This window comes from Sander vitreus, chromosome 7 (assembly GCF_031162955.1).
Source record: "Sander vitreus isolate 19-12246 chromosome 7, sanVit1, whole genome shotgun sequence".
NCBI lineage: Eukaryota > Metazoa > Chordata > Actinopteri > Perciformes > Percidae > Sander > Sander vitreus.
Genome location: NC_135861.1, coordinates 7,799,405 through 7,822,482, shown reverse-complemented (window position 1 = coordinate 7,822,482; position 23,078 = coordinate 7,799,405). Strand labels below are relative to the sequence as shown.

The following is a 23,078-nucleotide window of genomic DNA, read 5'->3' as shown; positions in this document are numbered from 1 at the left end:
GTTCATACTCTAGAGGCACTAATCCCATTCCCATAGAAAACTCTGTCAGAATCTAAACATCTGACATAAAGATTGGTTATGTTGGCCTACCTGACTATGATTTTGAAACTTTTATCTTCAAACGATAGCCTTGGGGTAACTCTTTTCACAGTCAACAGTTAATTCTCTTGGCCATGCTTGTACTTGCTTACCCAAGGTGTGTATGTTATATGACTCAGCGCCTCCGTTTTTCTTCCCTTTTTAGGGCGTCCGGCTGTACTGCCGCCTTCACAGCCTCCACACACCTGTCATCAAGTAAGTACCTGCCCTTCTCTCCTCTCTCCTCCTCTCCCGCTTTCCTTCCATATGCTAATGTCTCCGCTGTCCAGGTGCATGAATGCATATTCATGAAGGGTTCGCATTCGGCCCACGTCACCCCTTTCTGTAATGACTGCACTAACAGTAGCACTGCCAGGAATGAGAGCCCTCAAACCTCCCTTTCCTCTCCAACTTGGACTACCAGCCAGGCTCTAGCTGCTGTAGGTTCATGTGTACAAGATTCAGTTAAGGTGGAGGATGCCAGGTTTCATGACTGGAGGTTTATATGGGGTACCTGTTAAAGGATTAAGGAGAGCTACATGTTATGAGCATTTGTCTCTTATCTTTACAGTGTTATGGGTTTGCTGAATGTATGTTAGTAACTATATATATATATATACATACACTTACATGAGTTAAGTGATAACACAACACAAATTTCAACCCTGACAACTCTCTCTCTCTCTCTCTCTCTCTCTCTCTCTCTCTCTCTCTCTCTCTCTCTCTAAAACGTTTTACTTGAAATACATACGCAATACACATACTATAGAAATATAAACTTTACCGTATACAGTATATGCACACACATATACAAACTCCATCCCCAGAATGTTATACGCCCCATATGCTGATAAACAAATGCAGTTGTCCATTAGTCCTTAGTTGTTAATTTAAACTAAGCCTTATTATAATTCAGTAATAAGTCTTGTAAATATTGGCCCAAGACCTAAAACTATGTCTTAAATTAGAGTTAACTTAAAAGAAATTGTAACACTGAAATTAAAATCGGTCCTGGGAAGTGGAAAAATGATCTCACTTTACCAAAATGTTTTTCTTCTGAAGGTCTAAGAGTCAGAATAGAAGTACAAATGTAAATAGAAGCACAGGAAAAACATATCGTCTCCCTCTGACACCTCCTCAAACACACACACACACACACACACACACACACACACACACACACACACACACACACACACACACACACACACACTCTCTTTATCTGGCACAGCCCCTCCCTTCATACTCTTCCTCCATTACCCCTCTATCTCTCCCTACATCACTCACCCGCTGGTTGAAATGCCCGGGGCTGCCATCGGTGCAAACAAAGAGCTTTTGGTCCGGGTACAAATCCTATTAACATACAAAGGCAATCCCTCTGCTTGCCAGCAGGATATTATGTAATATAGCCTTGCTTTTTTAATCCATCACTAAATTGGCATTTGGAAACATTTTGAGTGATGGATGTATTGCATTTTATGAATCATAAATAATTATAAACCGTGCCTCTGTTTTATTTAACTCTGAGTGACAAAGCACCCGCCGGTTTGCACTTGACATAACTTATGATAAAACAGATATAAACCTAATGAAATCAATCTTGGGAGTGTCATATATGTCTTATGCTGTAGAAGATAATGCCCTCCCTAAAACAGAAAATCATTGATCAGTAAATGATGTCTAGAAGCAGCTTTTCATGTTGTTTCAAGGCATTGTCTGCAGTATCAATCAACACACTTCTTGTCCACATATTTTGATTTGGCTTTCATTATGAATGTGGCAGTATGGGTGGTCCAGACACACCCTATGTCTTACTCACAACATTGAGATGTTAAAGCAACTGTACCGTTCATTTCATAGGCTCTGATACACCCATCGAGTCACACAACCAACCACACTTCCTCTGTAGCGTTTCCTGTTTCACATGTAAATGTTGAGCAGATTGGTCCACAGTGGTTGTTAATGTAATCTCACAAAAAAAGCTCAAAGAATCAAATAATAAAATGATTAAGTCTGGCAGGATTTAGAAAACTATAGAACGACTGTCTGGAACACGTGTAGCACATGTAGTACTATACCTGCAAATATATAATTCTCATGATATGGATGTTGTCATGGCAATAACAGAAATTTATATATTTTTTACTTTCTCTGACTCTAAATCGAGACGATGTTGTCTTTTGTCTGTTACTCAAGAAATGCAACATAACAAACGCAAACAGACACTGTTCGCTGTTGATGCTGTTAACCACAGAGAGGTTTTGTTATCTGTTAAACACATGTTGTATGTAAAGCCACAGACTGGGAACTGTGTTTTTCTTTCATGCCACCTGTGTTGTACTGTTAAAATACATTTTGTGAATTTTTTTTTTGCTTCTTTAGGGACAGAGACCACCATCTGAAAACCTTTAAATCTGTGGTGCCTGCCAGCAAACTGGTTGACTGGCTACTTTTGCAGGTAAAATCGTTGTCTTATTAGACTTTCATTTAATCCAAACACATATAATACTAAACAAGGCGCCAAGGTTGTATAAAATGATAATAACTGTCATTACTGTCTTTTTTTGTGTCATTGTACGGTTTGATTATAGACTTGAATTGTATTTCAATCAATGATCGTGAAGAGCACAACCAAGGACATGTAGAAGCAGTCTCCAATCTCTCATTGTCTTTGTTTTACACATATTTATGAACGCTTAGTGGCTCACAAATCACCATCTTTACTGCAACAAACGCATAGATAACTCAGGCCAGCGGTGCTGCAGCCTGCTGTGTATGAGAAGGTGTAAACAGGCATTGTAACTGACCGACAGTGTGCGTCATTGATTTGGTTTCCCAGGGAGACTGCTCGACCCGAGAGGACGCTGTGACGCTGGGCGTGGGGCTCTGCAACAATGGCTTCATGCACCACGGTAGGTTAAATTCTCTGTCACACACACACATGCATGAAGGACAGGTAAAGACACCTCAAATTGACTAGGATTTTGACTTCAATTCACTTAGATCATCTATTCTGCATAAGATAAAAGGAGCTCAATGACACATGCATGGTGTGGAGATGTCTCCAATTATTTACATTGCTCTCTTTTGCAACAGCCCATTCACACTGTTGTTGTGTGACTTGATCATTCCCTCATCGTGCGTTTACCCATATTTGCCCCCCTACAGTCAGTCCTTCCCTCTGCCCGTAACATGTAATATGTAATATTAGCCTCTCCTCTATCATGCTGTCATAGGTTGAAAAAAGGGCATGGTAAATTTGCATACCTGGTCTAGCCAAGTATTGGTAACCTCACTGACCACATTGTAGTGGAGCGGCTTTGGTTCTATCCCAGCATGTTGAACGTAAACAGAATTAGCAGCGTACCCTAACCAGAGCTGTTTGGCTTAGCTATGTGGCTGTCTGGGTCAGTCCACTGAACCATGACCACTGCTTAAGGCCTAAAATTGAATCGCTCATCTTCATTGGCCAAGTGTATGATGTGTACTTAGTGCTGGAATGCTGAAGAAGTAACAGTCCTTTTAGTAGTGAATTACATTAATAGGTTACACTAGCAGACAGGTACCATTTCACAAGCTGCTTATTGTGCAACACTTAGTACAAGTGAAACATTAGAATGTATACAATACCAAGGCTTAAATGTACACATGATTTAAAGCATACACATTTCTTCTCAAGCATCTGTATTTCACTCTCATTTAAACACAAACATAGCCGCTCCCAGGCAGTCATATAGTGGCTTTCCCTTTACTTTTAGCTTGCTTGATTGGCACTCACAAATATATCTGCCTCCCTCTACCATCTGTTGGAAGGTGTCACTTGTTCTCTACCTCTCCTCTGCCTTTCTTCAGGGTCACAACCTCTCTTCTCAGCCTGTCTGCACTCCTCACCTCTTCTTAAGTCACTTGTTTTAGTCCTTTAGTCAGCACATCTGCTGCTTTTCACCTGGTACATTTTGAACTCTTCTTCTTTTTCCATTTTTTTTCTGTCCTTGTCTTTCAAGTCTTTTTATGTCTGTCTGATTGTACTTGATATGAGGTTACGAGGCTCCTTACTAGTGGGAGGAGCATTGATAACAGATAACAGTTAATTTGCCTTTCATCTGTCCTTACCTGCTTACATCATTCATCTACACGTCTGTCGTGAACACCTGTTGCATTTTGCCCTTCAGGCAACTTAACATATAGGGCACATTTTCCATGTATCCTCCATTAGTCCTGTTATACGGCAGGGTTGAATGGCTCCTACGCCAAAATATCATTAATTAATCATTTGCCAATATTAACTATAGAATGCCAATAATGGAAGTAACGGTGAGTAATGTTTTTTTAACCACAGATTTTCCTTCCACCACAATATTCTGAAATGTAAATCAATACTGAACCAGTGAAAATGAATGATCTTCCAATGTTCCCCTCAGGGACTAAATGTGTCTTATGGGGATACATTTATTGAAGGTGTGTCTATTTGATGGTCATTGAGATTAAATGATTTTAAACCCCTGGTTAAAGTTGCCACTGCATTCAGATCAGTCTGAAATGCAGCTTTTAGATTGCTGTTTGAAATTTGTTTGCACTTTGTAGAGAAGATACTGAAAGACCATTACATTCATAATTGCCCACATAGTTGCTTCAGTGCATTATATTTTATGTCATGCCTATATAGTTTAATTATATAATTTAAATTTACTTGATATTGTCAGCTGTTATTAGCATTTAAATGATGATTTAGCATGTGTGTGTGCAACTGTGTGTGTGTGTTACTAGGGTATGACAGTTTCCGGAGTAGCACTCCCTCCAGTTGAATAGGTGGTGTTAAGTTATTATATGACTTCAGCCTCTGTGACTAAGAGGAAATTACTCATGTTCAGGCTTCGTTTGAGTTGGTGTAAGGCCTGTGTGTGTGTGTGTGTGTGTGTGTGTGTGTGTGTGTGTAATCAGTTTGTGAAGGCTTTTGTTCACCTGAGGGTGCCAGATGCTCGCCAAACCTCTGAACAGCTGGGTACCTTTGGTTCTTTGTGTTGGCTGTTCAAGCCCCATTTTACAGTGGCCTTACAGATTCATACACCTATGATAAGATGATTTGGGGCCAAATGTAAAAAATGCCAATTCCTATGTGACAAAACAAGATGGATATTTTACACAAACAATCTGCCTCCAACATCATGGCTTTAGTCCAAATGCGAGCATGAAGCTGTCATTTTAGAGACATATACTTTTATCTCACCACTTCATCCCGTTTTGTTGCTAACACATCAGGATAAACAATACCCACAGACCTTCCCGAGTACCACCAAATACAGATATATTTGTGTATCTGCACCTGTTGCAGTGTCCGGTGTTGATACAAATGAAAACTGACAGGAGAATTATTGTGGAAGAGCGTTATGTTTACCACTTCAATTCAGTGTTTCACAGAAAGTAACAAAATCACAGCTAAAATGATTAAAAAAGAGAATCTTTCATTCAAGAAAATCGTTGTTGAGCACAATACCTGCTCACATACTGTAACCAAGGGCCTTATTTCAGTGGCTTAGGTTTTTATCAAACTGTCTTATCAAAAAATGTAGTGTGTTTTGGTTCAAGTTCAAAAACGGCTGTGACTGAAGAAGCATCCGTAACGTGGTCCTCACCTGTTAGACCCCATGTGTTGGAGTGAGGCTCAGCCCACAATGGGATTTCAAAACACATTTAGACACATGGCTGTGTGTGTTTCTTGTGTCCTCTGGAGAATCCTTCCTAGCCCTTGTCTGAGCTGGCTGCGTCCCAGATGTGGTTTGGCTCCAGATGTTCCTACCTGCATCATGAGTTAATTAGCTAATTAACTGTTAGCTTGTTTGTGTGAAGATGTGCACACATTAAGTGGCAACTTCTTGGGCAAACATTCATATCTCCACAGGTCTTTGAAGTTGCAAACACACTTAACATTTACAAGGTCAGTTTTGCAAGTGAAGGCCAATTTTGCAACAAGACCATCAATTTAGCCAGTATGAGCGCAAACAAAGTTTGGATTATTAATGGACAAGAAACATTGGATGTTTATTTTATGGCCTTTCATTAGCACCACTTTCAGCAACTTTTAACTGAGATGTACCCTATTGCTGTTAGAGTCGTTATTTCTTTCTGATTACATGGTGTGTGTTTTCCCCTCAGTCCTGGAGAAGAGCGAGTTCAAAGATGAGTCCCAGTTCTTCCGTTTCTATGCGGATGAGGAAATTGAGGGAACCAGCACCAAGAGCAAGCAGCTCCAGCGCAATGACTTCAAACTCATCGAAAACATCTTGGCAAAGTCCCTGGTGGTAGGCTGGAACACACAGGCACATAAAAACCACAAAATCCACACATTCTTACTAGAAGGTGTAACGGTTCACAAAATTCACGGTTCGGTTCGATACGAGACAGCGGTGTCACGGTTCGGTACGTTTTCGATTCCGCAAAAAGAAAGAAATGTCAGAGAAATTTACCTTGATTTTTACAAATTCATCATATCATAAAGTATGATCTTTTTACTTTGAACAATGACAGAGCTCTACTTAATCCATCTTCTGAGGTGTCTTCTTAGCAGCATATAAAACAAAAACGGCTCCTTATAAAAGAAATATACACGTTACAGTCAGGTAGCTTTGGGTAGCACTTGACGTCCAGCCGTCTGCTGTCAGAGCAACAGCTGGTGCTTCGGACAATTGGTTCTCTATTTGGGCTTTTGTTTTTTTAGTACAAGGCAGGAATTACGGTCTGGCTGAAATGGGCTCGTAAAGGAATAGTGTAACAGGCCTCAGTTACTTTAACCATGTTCGTAAAACCTGCTTTTTCCACTACAGAGTAGGGTCTCCTATAGGGGTGCACGATTCAGAAAATGTCACGATTCAATATCGATTTTTAGTCGCATTAACGTTAATAGCCATATTGCAACGAGCTAGTTCAGCGTAGCATGCCTGACTGGAGTGGAGTGTTTTTCTTTGGGAGTGGGAGGTGCAGACAGCACATTGCCTGTTACGTTGTTTGGGCTGCCTTGTTGAGTGCAGCGGCGCTGAGAACATTATATTTTTACACAATTTAGGCTTTTTTTTTCTTTTCTAAGTGAAATAGGATCAGTCCAACGAATCGTTCAGTTTGTAATGCACCTAATTGAAATCCTCGTACCGAACGGTTCAATACGTGTATCGTTACACCCCTAACTGTTACACAGAAGCCTATTGTCACGTTGCCAGGCTCACATTGTCATTTAGTTTCTTTTTGTAGAGAAAAAAATGATAATTGTTGGTTAAGTGTTAATAAGTGTTTCACTGAAGCAAGCACACTAAATACTGCACAAAGATCTTTTAATTTACTACTTGTGATACCAGCAGTATCCACTCTAGAGAGTGTTACCAAAGAAAAACCCTTATCTAGGATGGGAGACAATGGATCAATGGAAATGGATTCAAAAACAAAGAGAGCAAGCTGCTTTTTTGAAATCTATCCACATTTATCTGGATGTGTCACTCTTTCATGCAAATATATGCATACACACGTGCAAGATATTGTATGTGTGTGTTGCTAAGACAGTGACGATATAACAGAACCATATTGTAGTGTGTGTGTGTCTGTCTGTCTGTCTGTCTGTCTCTGTGTGTGTGTGTGTTTCTGATCTCCACAGCTAGATTTAATTAACATCATACACGCAGAACCCCCCCCCCCCACACCTGCCCTTGTCCCCACGGGAGCGGGGACTGCTTTGATGACAATACACACTTTTGAATTTGCTCTGTTCAGTTTGCATCTTAATGAGTCTTGTCTTTTGGAAATCAACTGTACTGCCTGGGATGAAGTCCCTTTTGTGTTGCTGCTGAGACAAGAGATTGAACCATGAGAGGTGACTGCAGTTGATTGTTGCAGTTAGACAAAGTGTACACTGAAGATTTTATTTAAGTGCACAGACGTGAAACTAGGGATTGCTAGTTAGCTCAGTTTGGATTTGTCCCCTCTTTACTGATTGTTCTATTAAAATGGCTCGCTAGATAGGACCTTTCATTCCAGTCTTTTTACTAACGGGCTGCTTTGTTCCCTTATTTAATAACGCAGAGTCTGAAAACTAGTTTTGTGGACATTGGACAGTGGTTTCCAGAGGCTGAAACTGAAAGTGTTTAGTTAAGTCCATTCTCTTTGGGGAAACCTAGAAGCATCACTAGCATCCTTTTTCATATCAGAGTGGGAAGTGGGCACGCTATCTGGCCTTCCACAAGAAGTGGAAAAGGCTTTTTTTCCTTGATTAGCAGAACTAATCCTCCCTCGTGGCTATTATTGAAGTGAAGTGCAGGAACTCTTTATTTACCTCAGCCATCTCCTCTGATGTAACATGCAGAGATCCCCATCTTATCAGGGCCATGCAGCAGGAAGATGGCCTACCTAATGGAAGCTGGCTAATGTGTTTGGTGATGACAGCGTTTAACTAAGCCTCACCCCACTGGGGAATAGAATATGAGAGGCTGAGAACCATCGAAATAAAATCCAAAATCCTCAGAAGCAAGACACCGGACACACATTGTAAATCACAGATTGCAAAAGTTTGTATATACGGGAACCCCGAAAAAGTGCCATAGATCACATTTTTAACACGAAGCATCAAACTTCCAGCAAACACGAACAAATGACCTTTTACAGCAATGGCATGCAGTTGACTTCTGATTAAGAGTCAGATGTACGAGATGTACTAAAGACAACATCTGGGTGTGCAAAAATTAATATATACTGTACTGTATGTTATGACCGTTATTTTGCTACTTGCTCACTTGTGATGCTAAACCAGTGAAGTCACCCGTGTAAATGTGGGAGTAATTAGGTGATTTCCTTTGTGCGTGCTAGATTCACCCTGAGGAAGAAGACTACGGCTTTGAGATTGAAGAGAAAAACAAGAGCATTGTGGTGAAATCTGTCACCAGGGGCTCACATGCTGAGGTAATGGCCAACCCATACACACACATACACAATAACACACGCTGTATCGCCTTCTCGCCCCAGGGCATTAGTTCCGGTAGGTAATGGCTGTCTACTGTTTTGACGGCTGCTGTCCGTCTGCCTCTGTTTCGCTTTGGAAGGACTTCGTTCTGATTGGCTGTGAAGCCATTAGACATCACCGGCCCAAAAAAAACAAAACACGCGCACACACCATTTTATTCATCCAGAGGGATTTTAAAATGCAGATAATGTTGTGATAAAACATTTAAAACATGCATGGCTATTGACTTTCATTTTATTAAAGCATGTTGTAGTATTACTGTTATGTTCAGGAGCAGCCTGTAATAATGTAATTTGTCATATCCGTGTCTACTCTGTCAGCAGTGACAGACTTATTGTTTTTCAACCTGACAAATAAATAGCAACCAAACCTGCGTACTGTTACACAATCTTTCCAGCATCTTCCAACTTGAAAACAACTTTAAGGATGATGCCCTGGTTGTTTGTGGAATCTTTTTTTCCCCACAGGTCCAGAGATGGGAAAACCCTTTCTTTGCTCCCGACCAAAATTACATTTTACCATATTTCTCTATTATATTATATTTCTCTCTCCCTGTGGTTCAATTTTCCTCCAAAATAATCTTCTGTTATTTTACTCATTTCCCACATTGCTCTCCCCTAAGTCATTTAAACAATCTTAAACCCATAAACCCTTACTCTTCTGCTCCCTCTTACACCCTTTCTCCATTTCTCTCTCCCTTTCTTACTCTGTTATTCATCCCCCATGTCCCTCATTCATTCCCCACAATAACAGGATTGCTAGTTGAGACACAGCCCGTGTGCCAGCACTGTGAATGGGGCTCAGCTGATTCCCATGGGGCTCTGAAAAGGGCTGAGAGACACACTCACACACAGAGCTCTTTCACTATATGATACTAATATAGAAAGTCATGTGCAGACAAGCACCCGTGCTGTATAATCACACACATACATACACATACATCTATCCACATTCTGATGGCTGTGGCTCCTCCTAGTTGTTTCTTCACCCATCCTGGGCCATTATCCAGAGTTAGGGCCCGGCTCAGCCAAGGCCACCCCTCCGGATCTGTGCCCAGGACACTGGACTCACACCGTGAACACACAGAAGCAGCATTATTCGCACAACATGACTGAAGATGTGCAAGATGGCTGCATTCAGTGACGTGTAACAGGCTGTGGTGCTGTGTATGTGATTTCAGAAGCTGACTGTGATCTGATAACGCAAACTACCAATAGTGGCCAGAAATGTGGTCACATTATAAAAAAAATGGAAATTAAGTGTATCTCTGTATTCACAACTGTGGTAACCTTTTAATCTGTAATTGCGTGCAAATCCAACAGGCAGCAGGCAGGCGACCCATGTCTAAATATCATACAGCTTAATCATATCTAGTAGCCAATCTTGATATGCACTCTCTCCACAACAAAAGCCTATTTATATGCTGGAAAATACATGACAAGACTGAACAGGCTGTGGAAATATTGAACAGTACACACTGATTTGCTCCTTGGAGGTACATATACTGAACAAGGACTTCTGGGTAATACACACTATTACTGCCAGTTAGATAATAACTTAAATCATACTTTATTTAAGCCTAATGCTGCACACAGTTTAGGTCTCACTGTGACACTAGAGAAATAATTCATGAATGTGGTCCCCACCTGAAACTCTTAATGTGCAAATGGAGCCTTTTGAGAGAGCTATAACAAGCTGCAACCTAAAAATAACCACATTCTGTCTCCTGTCTGTGCGTCTGTCCATCCAGATGGCTGGCCTGCAGGTGGGCAGGAAGATCTACACCATCAACGAGGACCTGCTGTTCCTCAGGTCCTTCTCCGAGGTGGAAACCATGATCAGCCAAGCCTTCTGCATACGACGCTCCCTGCGGCTGCTGGTCGCCACCAAGGCCAAGGAGTGAGGAACCACACATAACACTGTGATACGCGTATACACACATACAGGGCACACTGGTCTTACTGGTCTTTTCTCATCCAGGATTGTGAGGATCCCTGACAACCCAGACAGCCTCTCCTTCAGACTCTGTGGCTTTGCCCCTCCTCATGTCCACTCTGTCAGGAAAGGTGAGTGATTAACTTCATTCATTCATCATACTTAACCTTTGATAATGATAAAGCTACCAATAAAGAAGAAGTTCCTTTCTTATCACCCAAACTAAACTTCTCATAATTAGTTGTGGTCCTCGTTTGCTAAACTTACATAGTAAGAGAGATGAAAAATTGTAGAAGAGTTTAACATTAGATGTAATCAGTCACACGCAAAGACACCGTATACAATATAGTTTTTAAAGATAAAAGGATACCATTAATTGGTACTGTATGTGTAATGAAAAAGTAATGTGTTGAGTGGTTTAACAGTTCACAGCTCCCAGGAAGATGTAATTCAATTAATATTGCTTGAAGTTACAAGAGACATATATTTTGGTTATGACCCCACCACTGGATCAGAGCAGATTTATAGGCATTTGGCCTTGTTATTGCAGGATCTGTGCCAGTAAATGCTTTGAAAGTGTTTACGGTGTCAGAAAGACACATCATTCTGGGTGAATTTGAGAGAAAGATGAGGTAACTCTAGCCCATAACCACCTGTTACTTTCTGCTTTTAGTGAGCCTCTATTAGGTTTTTATGGCCACCTGTCAGCCAGACAGCCTGCTGAAAGGGTTCAAACCCCTAATAGACTAAACTCTACTTTTAAAACACACACACATGTGCGCACACAAACATTGCTCTGTGATCAGAGCTAAAAGTGTAATAGGTTACTGAAAAGTAACTCCACACTTTAGTTCTTCCTTGTCATTCCTTTTTTTCTTTACAACCTCCTGACCAGATGTTTGTAGCACCTACTGACTCGAAATAGAAACATATGAGATTTATGACAAGTTGAATGAGAAATGAGTGCAAATGTGTAAACAGACAGGAGTAGATGACACACACAAAAACAGTGAGGAGAGAAGCTGCCTGTTGGTGCAACCAAGGAATGTGATCTCATGGTTTTACTTTGCTTTATTATGGCAGTGGGACTTCTCTGCTTTCTGTCCCTCTCAGTTCTCCCCATTTCTCTCCTTTCCCCTCCCTCTTCACACTCCCTCTCCTTTTCTCTCTTTCCTAGTGTCTTGTATTACTTCTGGCTCACTGCTGGTATATGAGGAGCAGTTTTTTTTCCCAGCTGATATTCAGAGTCTCCAGTTGTTGTTTTTGTTCTGTTCCTAAATAAGTTCCCCTGTGTGATATCAATGCATGGGTCAAGTAGCCCTGGACCTAGGTAATTGCTGGCACCATGGGTGGGAGTGATGCCAGCTTTGGTATTTTTAGGTCGGAGAGGAAGATGATGGAGGTGTTGATTGAACTGCCAGGCTGTAAAGCCATTAGTTGCTTGGGACAGCGTGTTAGAGCATTGAGCTGAGTAATTTTCTCTTCTCCTGGAGGAGCAAGACGGGCGAGGTTATGTACACATGGGAATTGAGTCCAAAATAAGACTCCGTAGAAAATGAACTCATGTACTTTTTTTATTTTTATTTTATTAAACCTTCATTTAACCAGGAATATTCCCATTGAGATTCAAAATCTCTTTTACAAGGGTGTCCTGGCCGAGACGGCAACAAGATTCTTTTCTTAGATATGAAAATTCACTTGTACAGCACATTTAACTCCCACTTTTCCCTGTGTTAAATTATATCTTTTCATAATAGCCCCATATGTTGTGTACAGTTTCACTGTACTTATATCACCTTGTGACCTTTTACCTCTGATCCTGTTTTGACACACTGCAGGCTGGGAGGCGGTGGGGGCGGGTCTTCAGCCCGGCCAGGTCATCCTTAAGGTCAACGGCAACAACGTCAACCGCAGTGACTACCAGGAGGTCCTGGAGCACTTCACCGGGCAGCACACACACCAGGAGCCTCCCCAAGCGGTGAGGGGACACATGAAAACAAACGATAAAACACATTTATTTCTTAATCTGCAGCAGGTTTTGTAGTGTAATTTATTAAGAGTGTTTGAAAAGAAATCCACTCTGTTCCTGTCGTGGTGTCCAGTGAGTGTTTGCAGTCCTTGCATGCGCTGTTATGGCTCTCACTGTACCGCAGCACTCCCCGAAAGCTTCATATATTCTACAAACTAAGTAATGCCACAAGCATGATTAGTATCAGTTGTAGGTCTGGAAGTTAATTTATCAGGTCATTTAACTATGTGGAACAGCTTACTAAATTCACATTTGGCAAGCTAACAGAATGGAGTGACCCAGACATTCCTGCTCTGAAACGGTACATAAAACAGCATTAGCATTAGTTAGAGCTACACTTACCTATAGAAACTGAGTGTTTGAAAAGAAAAGAAATGTATTCAAGACCTCAAGGATTTCCCTGACTGTGCGGCACACTTGCTCTTTTAAATCTTCATCTCTGTATGATACCAAAGCGGTGTCATACAACATGTTTCTTCATTTCAGCAACATTCTTGGCTCCAACAGTGGGTGGCCTAGTGATCTCAAGCATAAATTTCTGGCGGACGCTTTGTCGCCGCAGGCCACTTGTAGTGAGGGTTGAACATTTTTCAGCTCAAGATACAATCCTGCCCGGGGAGAAAAGGTAGCCCAAAGCAACAAATAAACAACCTATTTCCACAGAATTTGTATCCATTCCTGCTGCCAAGATTGTTTTAGTTAAATTCTGTTTTAAAGTAACAATGGTTAGTTGAGTTAGTTAGTGAGTTTTCTTTTTTTGGGTCATAATTGGATAAAAGTATTTACACTCCATACTACAAAACTAACTTTTAAACTGCAAAACCTATGTCTGGTCGTTTGGACATCACTACAGCAACAGGGTATGGCTCCAGGCAGTATTTCACAGGGCTGCAGTCAGAGTAGGATGTCCTCCTTTCTGTATAAAGCACATTGTTTTGTTTTATTTAGCCTGGCCTACTCTTCTGGCAAATTCCCTTGAACAGGCTCAGCTGAGCTGCCTTATTTTGGATTGTTCTAGTAAATGTTTGCTGGTTAATTTAACAGCAGAATAAATTGCAAGGATGTTGTGGATGTGGCTGACTGCACTGCCAAGTTTGGTGTAATGCAATCAGCCCTGATTACCTCATCAGGTGAAAGGTGTCCATGTCCACAGGCCATGTAGATGTATGCTTTAGATTCTTTCCTTCAAATTCTGTGTATAAAGTGCAGCCACATCTACAGCTTTGATTTTTTTAAATAAAGAACATATCGGTACTTGAGCATAGCTAAATGTCAGTTAAATAATCGGTTTCCTTATTCTTTCTCTTCCATGCTTTCTCCCTGTATCTCGCCTATACCTCAGTTATCGCTACTACTCCTTGGCTCACCTCCTCATTTTAAATCCAATAATGTTTTTATTTCACATTATAGTAATACTTCATGTTTTCTCCAGTGTCAGTGGGTGTATCGTACATTTGAGGATGTGGAAGAGCTCCAAAGAGAAAGAGACTCAGGTGATAAGGAGAGCCCTTTCAGTCCTTATCCAATGGAGAATGGTTCTGACCACGAGGAGGAAAACGGCACCAATGGAACAGGTAAAACATGTTTATGTTTCTTCTTATACGACAGGCTTAAAGTTTTTTGGAATGACACAAACTAAATATATCACACCCACAGTAGACGTCACAGCAACATCACGTGACGCTTCTGAAGATGACTGCAGAGTCAGCAGTCGAAACTGTCAAGGTATGACAAAAAACTTTAAGCCTGTCGTATAAGAAAAAAGATCCCTTATAAATTTAAATAGTAGGCTAAATGAACTTGTTTGGATTATATGTTTATGTTTCATCCTCTGAAATTGTCTTTTTTTGTGCTTAAATTAAAAATGTACTTTTACATTTCTTTTTAAGGAGTCAATGCTGAATCATTTAAGTATCACAATGTTATTCATTTTATATTTTTTGTACCAATAGCATATGTAATGCAGACAGTTAAGAGCAGCAAGTTTCATTTCTAGCCCATCACTCAGCAAAATGCATTTGGAACAGGATTAGTGTTACTTGGGAGTGTGCTTTAATATAAACTGTGGCTGCTTTGTGTGTCTGTGTAGATCAATTGCAGGCTTGATGTTATAAAAATCTGTTGTTGCCAAAAACATCAGAAAATTATGTTCCACCTAAATTGCTATTTTCAGATGACCTCTGTATTTGGTTGTAGTCACTGTGTCAGTAAGAGATGGCTCCAGCAGTAGGTTATTTTGCCCTGGATATGGAAAATCCTCAGTTTAAAAATCACACATGCACATGCTATATACAGGCAGTAGTTACAGTTGTAGGACATCTAGTAACACTGTGTCAGTGTATATACAATAAATGACCAATCTTTCTTACAGTGCTGGCAGGATAAGTACACTTGACAGATGTACAGCACACTGTGTACCTTGACTTATGTCATTACTAAACAGATTTATAATATAATTATTTGTCCATCAAAAGCTTTGGGGGTTTAGTTATACAAGCAACTTTTTTTGTATCTTAGGTGTGCCAAAACACTCTGACTCTACCTCTGGAAAAACACCTGAAATCTTTTTTTTTTTTTCCTGGATGCTGGACTTTAAAATGGCATATATCAAATAAATACATATGACTTCTAAATACATGCAAAGCTTATATACTGACAAGTGACAATTGTGCTCCACAGATCACCGGCTGGGCAGCCTTTCCATCTCTGATGAGTTGCCTCTAGTTAGTATGACGGTAGATAACGTCCATCTCGAGCATGGCGTAGTCTATGAATATGTCAGCACTGCCGGCATCAAGAGCCACGTCCTGGAGAAAATGGTGGAGCCCAAAGGCTGCTTCAGCCTTACTGCTAAGGTAGTTATGGGAAAATGAGGCAAAGTTTCATTACCTTGAAAAATGCAGCACAGGGTTATAAGTCATACTTTATATAATGGCACTTTTAATTATTAACCCTAACAGTTGTTGAAACAGCTTACATGTTCTCAGCTACCGAAATTTCACATCTCATATCATAGAAATTGGCCGTTCACCAGTTTGTGGGTCACTGATATTTGTTCAACTTGCACTGTTATGACAGGATCTTTTTTTGGCCTCACTGGTGGTTTTGGTTGTTAGTATTGGAAAGCTGAATGTTAAGTTAGATAAAAAACACACTTGCTGCTGCTAGGAATGCTATTTTTACTATGATTGTAATCAACTAAATGAAAAATCTAAACTTCTATTGTATGAGTGATCTATCCTTACCAATGGTTCTTGTCTCTACAGATCCTGGAGGCATTTTCTGGCGATGACAGCCTCTTTGTTCGCAATTGCAGCCAACTGATCTCCCAGAGTGACCGAGTTGTTACCATGCCTCAGTACGAGTTCAGACAAATCTGTGACACCAAGTTGGAGAGTATCCGACGGCGTATCAGCAGCTATCAGCAGGTACTAAGACACACTTCTACACTCTCTTTAACACATAGACATTAGACGATCACATCCAATTGTTATGCTCAGAAATGTCCCCAACTCATTGATATTAACTTAAAAATGCAAGCACAACAGTTCACTGAAGTAAAAGTCAGGTAAAGTAAAATCGTCACATTTATACCAAAAAAGATGTATTGTCTCTCTTCTTGTCAGTATATTTCTTACTGGTTATTATTTAAATGTGTGTCTATTAACCTCACAACCTTACACTCACAAACATTTTCAAATATACCACCTCATGGCCAAATACAGCTCATCTATATACACTTGTAAAATATGACACCTAATGAGAAATTGGATGTTAATAGCCTTTACATTTTTTAAATTGTCTTCCTCACCTCCAGAGGCAGTGCTTAATACTGGATGTTATCCATCCTGCACATGTGAGAAGTATAACATCCAGTTATTTTGTCTGCCATTATGTCTCCATGTCATATTTTCTGCTCCAGTGACCATGTTTTACCTTGGTGGTGAAAATCATCTTATTATAAACACACACTACAGACATTAGAGCTGTCAGTCATGCAGCTTGTGCTTTCACTAAACTAAGGCCGGCTACACACTGCCTGTGTGGCGTGAGCGTGGCGTTTCTGTTGCATGTCCGCTGCATGGATTTTTCTATGTCTTTACACACCAGAAACGTGTTTGACGCGGCGCTGCTGCTAGCCTTGTCTGTACACATGTATGTTTCCCATTGCTAAAATGAAATACCATGTTAAACATAAATATAGACTGATTTGATTACAGCAAAGACAACGTCAGCAGTATCGACGGCAAAATAGGCTACAGAATATTTCGTTCTGTATTGACGGGTGCAATATTAGAAAATCAGATTTGTTTTTTAATTACATTTATATCTGCATTTATATCAAAACCTAGAGACTTTCAAACATCAACATGCCATTTATTAATATGTATTCGTGTCAAAATGACATATGAACATCTTTTCCTATTCTATTTTGCCTGGAAACGCTTCCAACACACTTAGGTGTCACGTGAAAAATAGGCGTCGGTTCTATTTCTAGCATGCATGCCTGCATTTTCGCGCCTGAGACGTGCGTGTCACGCAGGCAGTGTGTAAGCTCTAATCATGTTGCTCTGTTAACATGGGAGCCGAAATATAAACGGACACGCCACGCAGCGGACACGCTCACATAACGCAGCCAGTGTGTAGCCGGCCTAAGTTTATGTCCCCTTTTTCACCAAGTTTGCCCTGGAGCTGAGGAACAAGGCGTGGCCCTCCTTCAGGCAGGCCGGCGGTCACCCTCACCCACTGGGCTGCATGGACTTTGTTCCCACCAATTGCCACGTCAACTTCATGCAGGTCTCTTACCCAAAGAGCACTACCACTGCTGGCAGGACTTTCAGTATCCGCTTTGGGCGCAAGAACTCCATGTTTGGCCTGGATCCTGACCAAGGTAGAGAGGACACACATACACTCACATCTATCCTATAAGATTTGAACATCTCTGTCACAATTCCACTGCTTTAACTAAGCTTCACTAAGATCATCCCTACGGTAACACAGCTTAACCCACTTAACACCAGCTCAGTGATCATTTTGACTAATTACCCTTCATAACCCTGTAAATCCCATGGCACAGAGATGGGAATGTCAACCCCAGCCTCCCACAGTAGCCATGTGGTCTCAACAAGAATTCCAATAGTAAATTAGATGAGTGGTTTGCCATTAAGAATCCATTAGCCACAGGCCATACCCATGTTATTGACATGAGAAGTGAATGAATGATGTCAACAAAGATGGTACCTCGAGGCAGTGTAGGAAGTTGTGTCATTTACTCAATGCTGCTGCTGAGGTCAAAGGGGAGGGATAGAGAGAGAGAGTGAGAGATTTGAGTGGAAATGGATTGTAATGTTGACAAAGAATATCCAAAGATACAGAAAGAAGTACCCTGTCCTGTTGTGTTTATATGGCCTGACTTTATCATAAACCAGCTAAATATTAATCAAGAGACTTGAGGCTTGGCTGCTGAACTCTATCAGCAAAGATGAAAATACAGTACAGTTAGCATTGCTGTCCAGGATGCCTTGTCCTCAACTTTCCTCTTAGCACCAGCTGCAAGTCAGACATCTGCCTAGCAGTTGGACTGACGAGATGTTCCACTCTGGTGCTTTTCAGTGTGCGTTCTGTCAGCTCAACCAGCCAACAGCAATGGAGACATTGTTTTCTTTAGTGACAGTGGCCAGTCTTTAGCGTTGCAATCAGAAACTAAATTTACAAGGCTTATTACCTGAAGTGATACAAAATGTCCTCTTCCAGCACCATACCCTGGATTTTAAAGGAATGTGTGGAATGTACATACATGTACAGTATAAGGGCTTCTCTATTTAATCGTAATGTTCACTGTGTACTAATAGTACACACCCTGGCTTAATTTGCAAGTACTTAATCTGTGTGCAGTTTTTGGATGCCTCAGGTTATTGCAGTTCAGCTTGGCATTCGACCCAAGTAAACAGTTTTGCATCCTGCTCTCGCTGTGCATATCAGTTGCATAAGTGCCCTTTAAGAAGTTGTTTTTCATCTGGTCTAAATGGAGAACAGACAAGAGTGTTACTTCATAGGGGTTCAAACATCTGGGGTAGATAGAATTGTCAGAGATTGAAGTCTGTTTCATTTGCCCACTGCAAACATGTTGTTTATTTTCCGCTCCTCTCTATCCTGTCCTGTAGCACAACTGAACCCCATGTCCCACACCCAGCATTGTTTGACCAGCATGGGAGCTCCTTCCTGGAACTGCTCTGGCCTGGAAGGGGACGAGGCAGACGGCAGCGGGGAGGTGACCATGGATGGAGGCGAGGGGTTGATGGACAGTCGGCAGGGTGGCCACGGAGATGGCGGTTTGAGCTTCCTGCTCAAACAGGAAGACACAGAGACCCAGGACTCCTACATTCACTTGTACAGCCGCCTGGATGTTGCTGTAAGGGAGATGAGGCAATATGTTGCTCAGATTGATGTGTAAGTGTTACAGTTAATATGTGCAACTGAATAATTTGATTCTCACGTAGGAATACGTTTTACCTTTAAATGGCATTTCTTTGTTGCCATTTCTTATAAATCTTTTATCTCTACCCCCATGGCATCTACCAAATAAAAAGTGTTTACTCATATCCATTCAGGAAAATGTGTTCAGCTCTAACAGTTGGTGCTGTTAACAAATATTTGCATTCCACTGGTGCTTATGTGAGTAGACTGTTTTCGTTGCCTTTGCAGTGACATTTAGAGATCACTGCATAAAAAGCTAGGAGCTGTTATCCCCACGCCAGCCTCCCGAGGCGGTTCGTCAGCCTCTCTTTGTCTGTCTGCCCTTTGCCTTGTTTAAAGCTGAGGATTTACAAAAGGAACATTCTTCAGGCCCAAAATATTTATGGGCTTGGCCCAGTACAGGAACAGGGAGTGAGGCCAGGATAACATCAAGAGAAAGAGACACATAGTGTGTGTCTGTGCTGAGGAAGGGGTGTGACAATGTGGCTGATTGTGAAGGCGTCTATGCACAGTGTATTATAATACAAATATAAGCGTAATAGTGTCTTCACATAATTTTCATTTTCAAATATTTAAAAATGCTAAAATATACCGCAAAATATACTGTATGATGGCCTAAAAAACGTGTTGTAAGTAACTACAGCAATTAGCCATATTTTGTTTAATGTGCTTTCAAATCTAATTTTGGGAATGAAACCTTACCCTCCTCTTTAGCCTCTTGTCGTCTATCACCGAGCCCACGCAACTCCTGGGTGAGGGTGGGGAGCCTCCAGTTTACGAGTCAAGTCAGCCACCCTCTCTGGCCCCCTGCGAAGATGGCTGCGACCAGGACAAAGTGGAGCAAGGCGGCATTAAAAGGGTCTGCTTCAAGGTAAACGAGGAGGACCAGGAAGACTCGGGACATGACACAATGAGCTACAGGGACTCCTACAGGTAATGGTTAAAGACTATGTCACAACTAGATCAGAAAACAGACTTTGATTTTAGACTGTAACCTGGTTATGAGTTCTCAGGCTTAGAAAGTAGTTTGGAGATAACCAAATGTAAGACGAGAGTAACTTAAAAATTACTATAATTTAGACTTAACATTTTCTCAATTATTTGATATTTGTACTTTTGTCATTCGTCTTTTCTCGATAAGCTGCCTGGTTTAAAGCACAATTAATTGTTTATGTTTGGGGGAAATCTATATTTCCCTTTTGTAGCAGCATCGTTAAAAATACAAAAACACAAGTGTGTCACACCTGTATTTCTAGCTACAGACTGCATGCAAAGCATGAACAACATTCAAACTCCCTCTTTACTCTTTAAGCCCATAATGCTCATTTCCCCCCCTTTGGAGGCTAAAATTCATTCCAGATGTTGGCATTTTGACTGAGATCGAGGTCTAAAAATGACTTCAAAATGTTTTGGTCTGATCTGGTTATGTCATTTGCCTGTTGTAAGTTCATTCAGATGTGTGTGTGTGTGTGTGTGTGTGTGTGTGTGTGTGTGTGCACGGTTTACTGGGCAGTGCTCCACTGAGCCCCACCCTCCACCACCCACTGAGATGTAGTTATTGGTTGTTGGTGTGGTGGGCTGGTGTATAATAGAGCCAAATGTTTGGGGCGCTGCCTCCTTATCCACTCTGTCATTAAGGCCTAGCCACGCAATGTAAAATGTGACTACCTCATGGCACTGAAATGTAAAGGGAAATGTAGGCTGCTGTATGTGTGGTGCACACACACACACACACACACACACACACACACACACACAGGGTTTTGAAGACCAGTGGAGAAAAAAAAACTCTCTTCAAGGTAGCAGTAAAAGGATATCATCCCACTTGTGAAAATTTTGGATGCGATGAAAAATGCTGCTGTGTTTTGGGAGTCTTGCTGAGAGAATCAGACATTAAAGCCTGAGGTGGTGACAGTCCACAGCAGAGCTCAACAGTCGGAGGTCACTGGCTGAGTACAGTTTGTGAGGAACAAGGACAGAAGAGACACACACGCAGACAGACTTAGGGGATCAGACAGAAAAATACAGAAAGAATTGAGGAGAGAAGAGTGTGTGTAAGAAATCATAATCAAGCATTGTACGTTCCTAACTCTGGTACATTGTGGCTGTTAAAAAATCTCTGGCACCCAAATCTCTGAATGACCCTGTTAAGACCTTTTGTTGTGTATTTACACAGTTTGTAGAGTATGTCCAGATGCAGCTGAAACAGATTACTGTTCCCTCCAGGCATCAGTATGCTTCTCTCAAGTGATAACCTGTGATTGATCTTCCTTTGTTGCTTAACATTTCCAACAGTCCTATTCATCTCTTCTGTTTCCTTAAACAAGAGACTCCTCAAAATCAATCCAATACAGACTGCAGTCATTTTTGTCTTGGCTTCCTTAGCTATTACACTTTCTGACAGTATATGAACCTTAATTTCTCAACCTAATGTACCATTCCAGCTTAAACACATTGTTTCCAATTATTTGATATTTGTACTTTTGTCGTTGTCCGGTATGTCCCTAAAGCTGTCGCACCAACGTCCAAATTGGTTTAACAATTTTATTAGCTGAGTAGCTGCTTAGGTTTTATTGTGCATTGCGTTGTGAAGCAATATCTCTATTAACATCACACTCAATAATCAATTTTAGTCTGTGTGCTGGCATTAATGTAATCTTTCCAATGTAAATATACATCACCCAGTTAAGTGTGTGTGTGTGTGTGTGTGTGTGTGTGTGTGTGTGTGTGTGTGTGAGCCAGATCATCTACTATAGGCAGGATAATTGTCACAGTGGTGCTCACACTTTTGGCAGTAGGCTTGTGGTTAAATTTAGAAAATCACCACTTGTGTGTCAGTGTGTATGTCTCTGAATTCAACTGGAAAACACACCTAAGCAAATAGCCAGGAGGGGAATAATACAGGAAAAAGGAATTGTGAGGGAGAGAGGGAATTGTGTGTATATAAGGCAACAAATAAATAGAAAAGCAATGGAAGGCCTAAAGTATGATTAGACAGACTGCATGGAGAGAAAGAGTACAAAGACAAAAACTTTGATTTACTGGTGCATACACACATATTAGTTTGAGTGTAACACAGTGAGTTTGTATGAGTGTGTGTGAATAAGAGCCAGCGGGGAATTCAAGCCAAACTACAAAAAAATTGTTATATTAACTGTCTCCCTATAATTGTAGCAGCTTTGAGGTAGCCAATCTCCCCTACCAACACAAACACACATTTACACACATCTACACACACATTACGCACCACAGAATAACCCGGAGGTGATATCCACCCCCTACTCCCCCACATTGTCATCCAGCCAATAGCAAACGAAAACAAAGCCAGTGTTGTCGTTTTGTAGCTTATACTCGCTTCTAGGGCATTTGTCATGGTAATTCAGCTTCTGAATCAGAGGGGATTGCGGGTGTGCTCACTTGAAGCGATGTATAATTTGAGCCACATAAATCTTTTACATGCTCCCGGTAATCATGTTGAATCACGTAGACGTATGACTATAAATACCAGACTATGTCATTTTACAAAACTGTCTCAGGCAGGTTAAAGTTCTCTGCACACAC

General features: G+C 41.0%; 1 protein-coding gene across 3 annotated transcripts in view; it reads left to right on the top strand.

The window, feature by feature from the left end:
• The window catches only part of prex1 (phosphatidylinositol-3,4,5-trisphosphate-dependent Rac exchange factor 1), an 83,921-nt gene that overhangs the window by 47,662 nt on the left and 13,181 nt on the right, over positions 1 to 23,078 (top strand). Inside the window, exons 13-27 of one of the 3 annotated variants that reach the window (XM_078254387.1) lie at positions 245 to 294; positions 2,461 to 2,536; positions 2,918 to 2,990; positions 6,232 to 6,377; positions 8,923 to 9,015; positions 10,827 to 10,975; positions 11,057 to 11,142; positions 12,850 to 12,989; positions 14,473 to 14,614; positions 14,700 to 14,765; positions 15,720 to 15,895; positions 16,307 to 16,468; positions 17,721 to 17,931; positions 19,205 to 19,490; positions 20,232 to 20,450. In XM_078254387.1, coding sequence (XP_078110513.1) covers positions 245 to 294; positions 2,461 to 2,536; positions 2,918 to 2,990; positions 6,232 to 6,377; positions 8,923 to 9,015; positions 10,827 to 10,975; positions 11,057 to 11,142; positions 12,850 to 12,989; positions 14,473 to 14,614; positions 14,700 to 14,765; positions 15,720 to 15,895; positions 16,307 to 16,468; positions 17,721 to 17,931; positions 19,205 to 19,490; positions 20,232 to 20,450 — 2,075 coding nt within the window. Of the gene's footprint in view, positions 1 to 244; positions 295 to 2,460; positions 2,537 to 2,917; positions 2,991 to 6,231; positions 6,378 to 8,922; positions 9,016 to 10,826; positions 10,976 to 11,056; positions 11,143 to 12,849; positions 12,990 to 14,472; positions 14,615 to 14,696; positions 14,766 to 15,719; positions 15,896 to 16,306; positions 16,469 to 17,720; positions 17,932 to 19,204; positions 19,491 to 20,231; positions 20,451 to 23,078 lie in introns of all 3 variants that reach the window. The other 2 variants (XM_078254386.1, XM_078254388.1) reach the window with 2 other exon arrangements.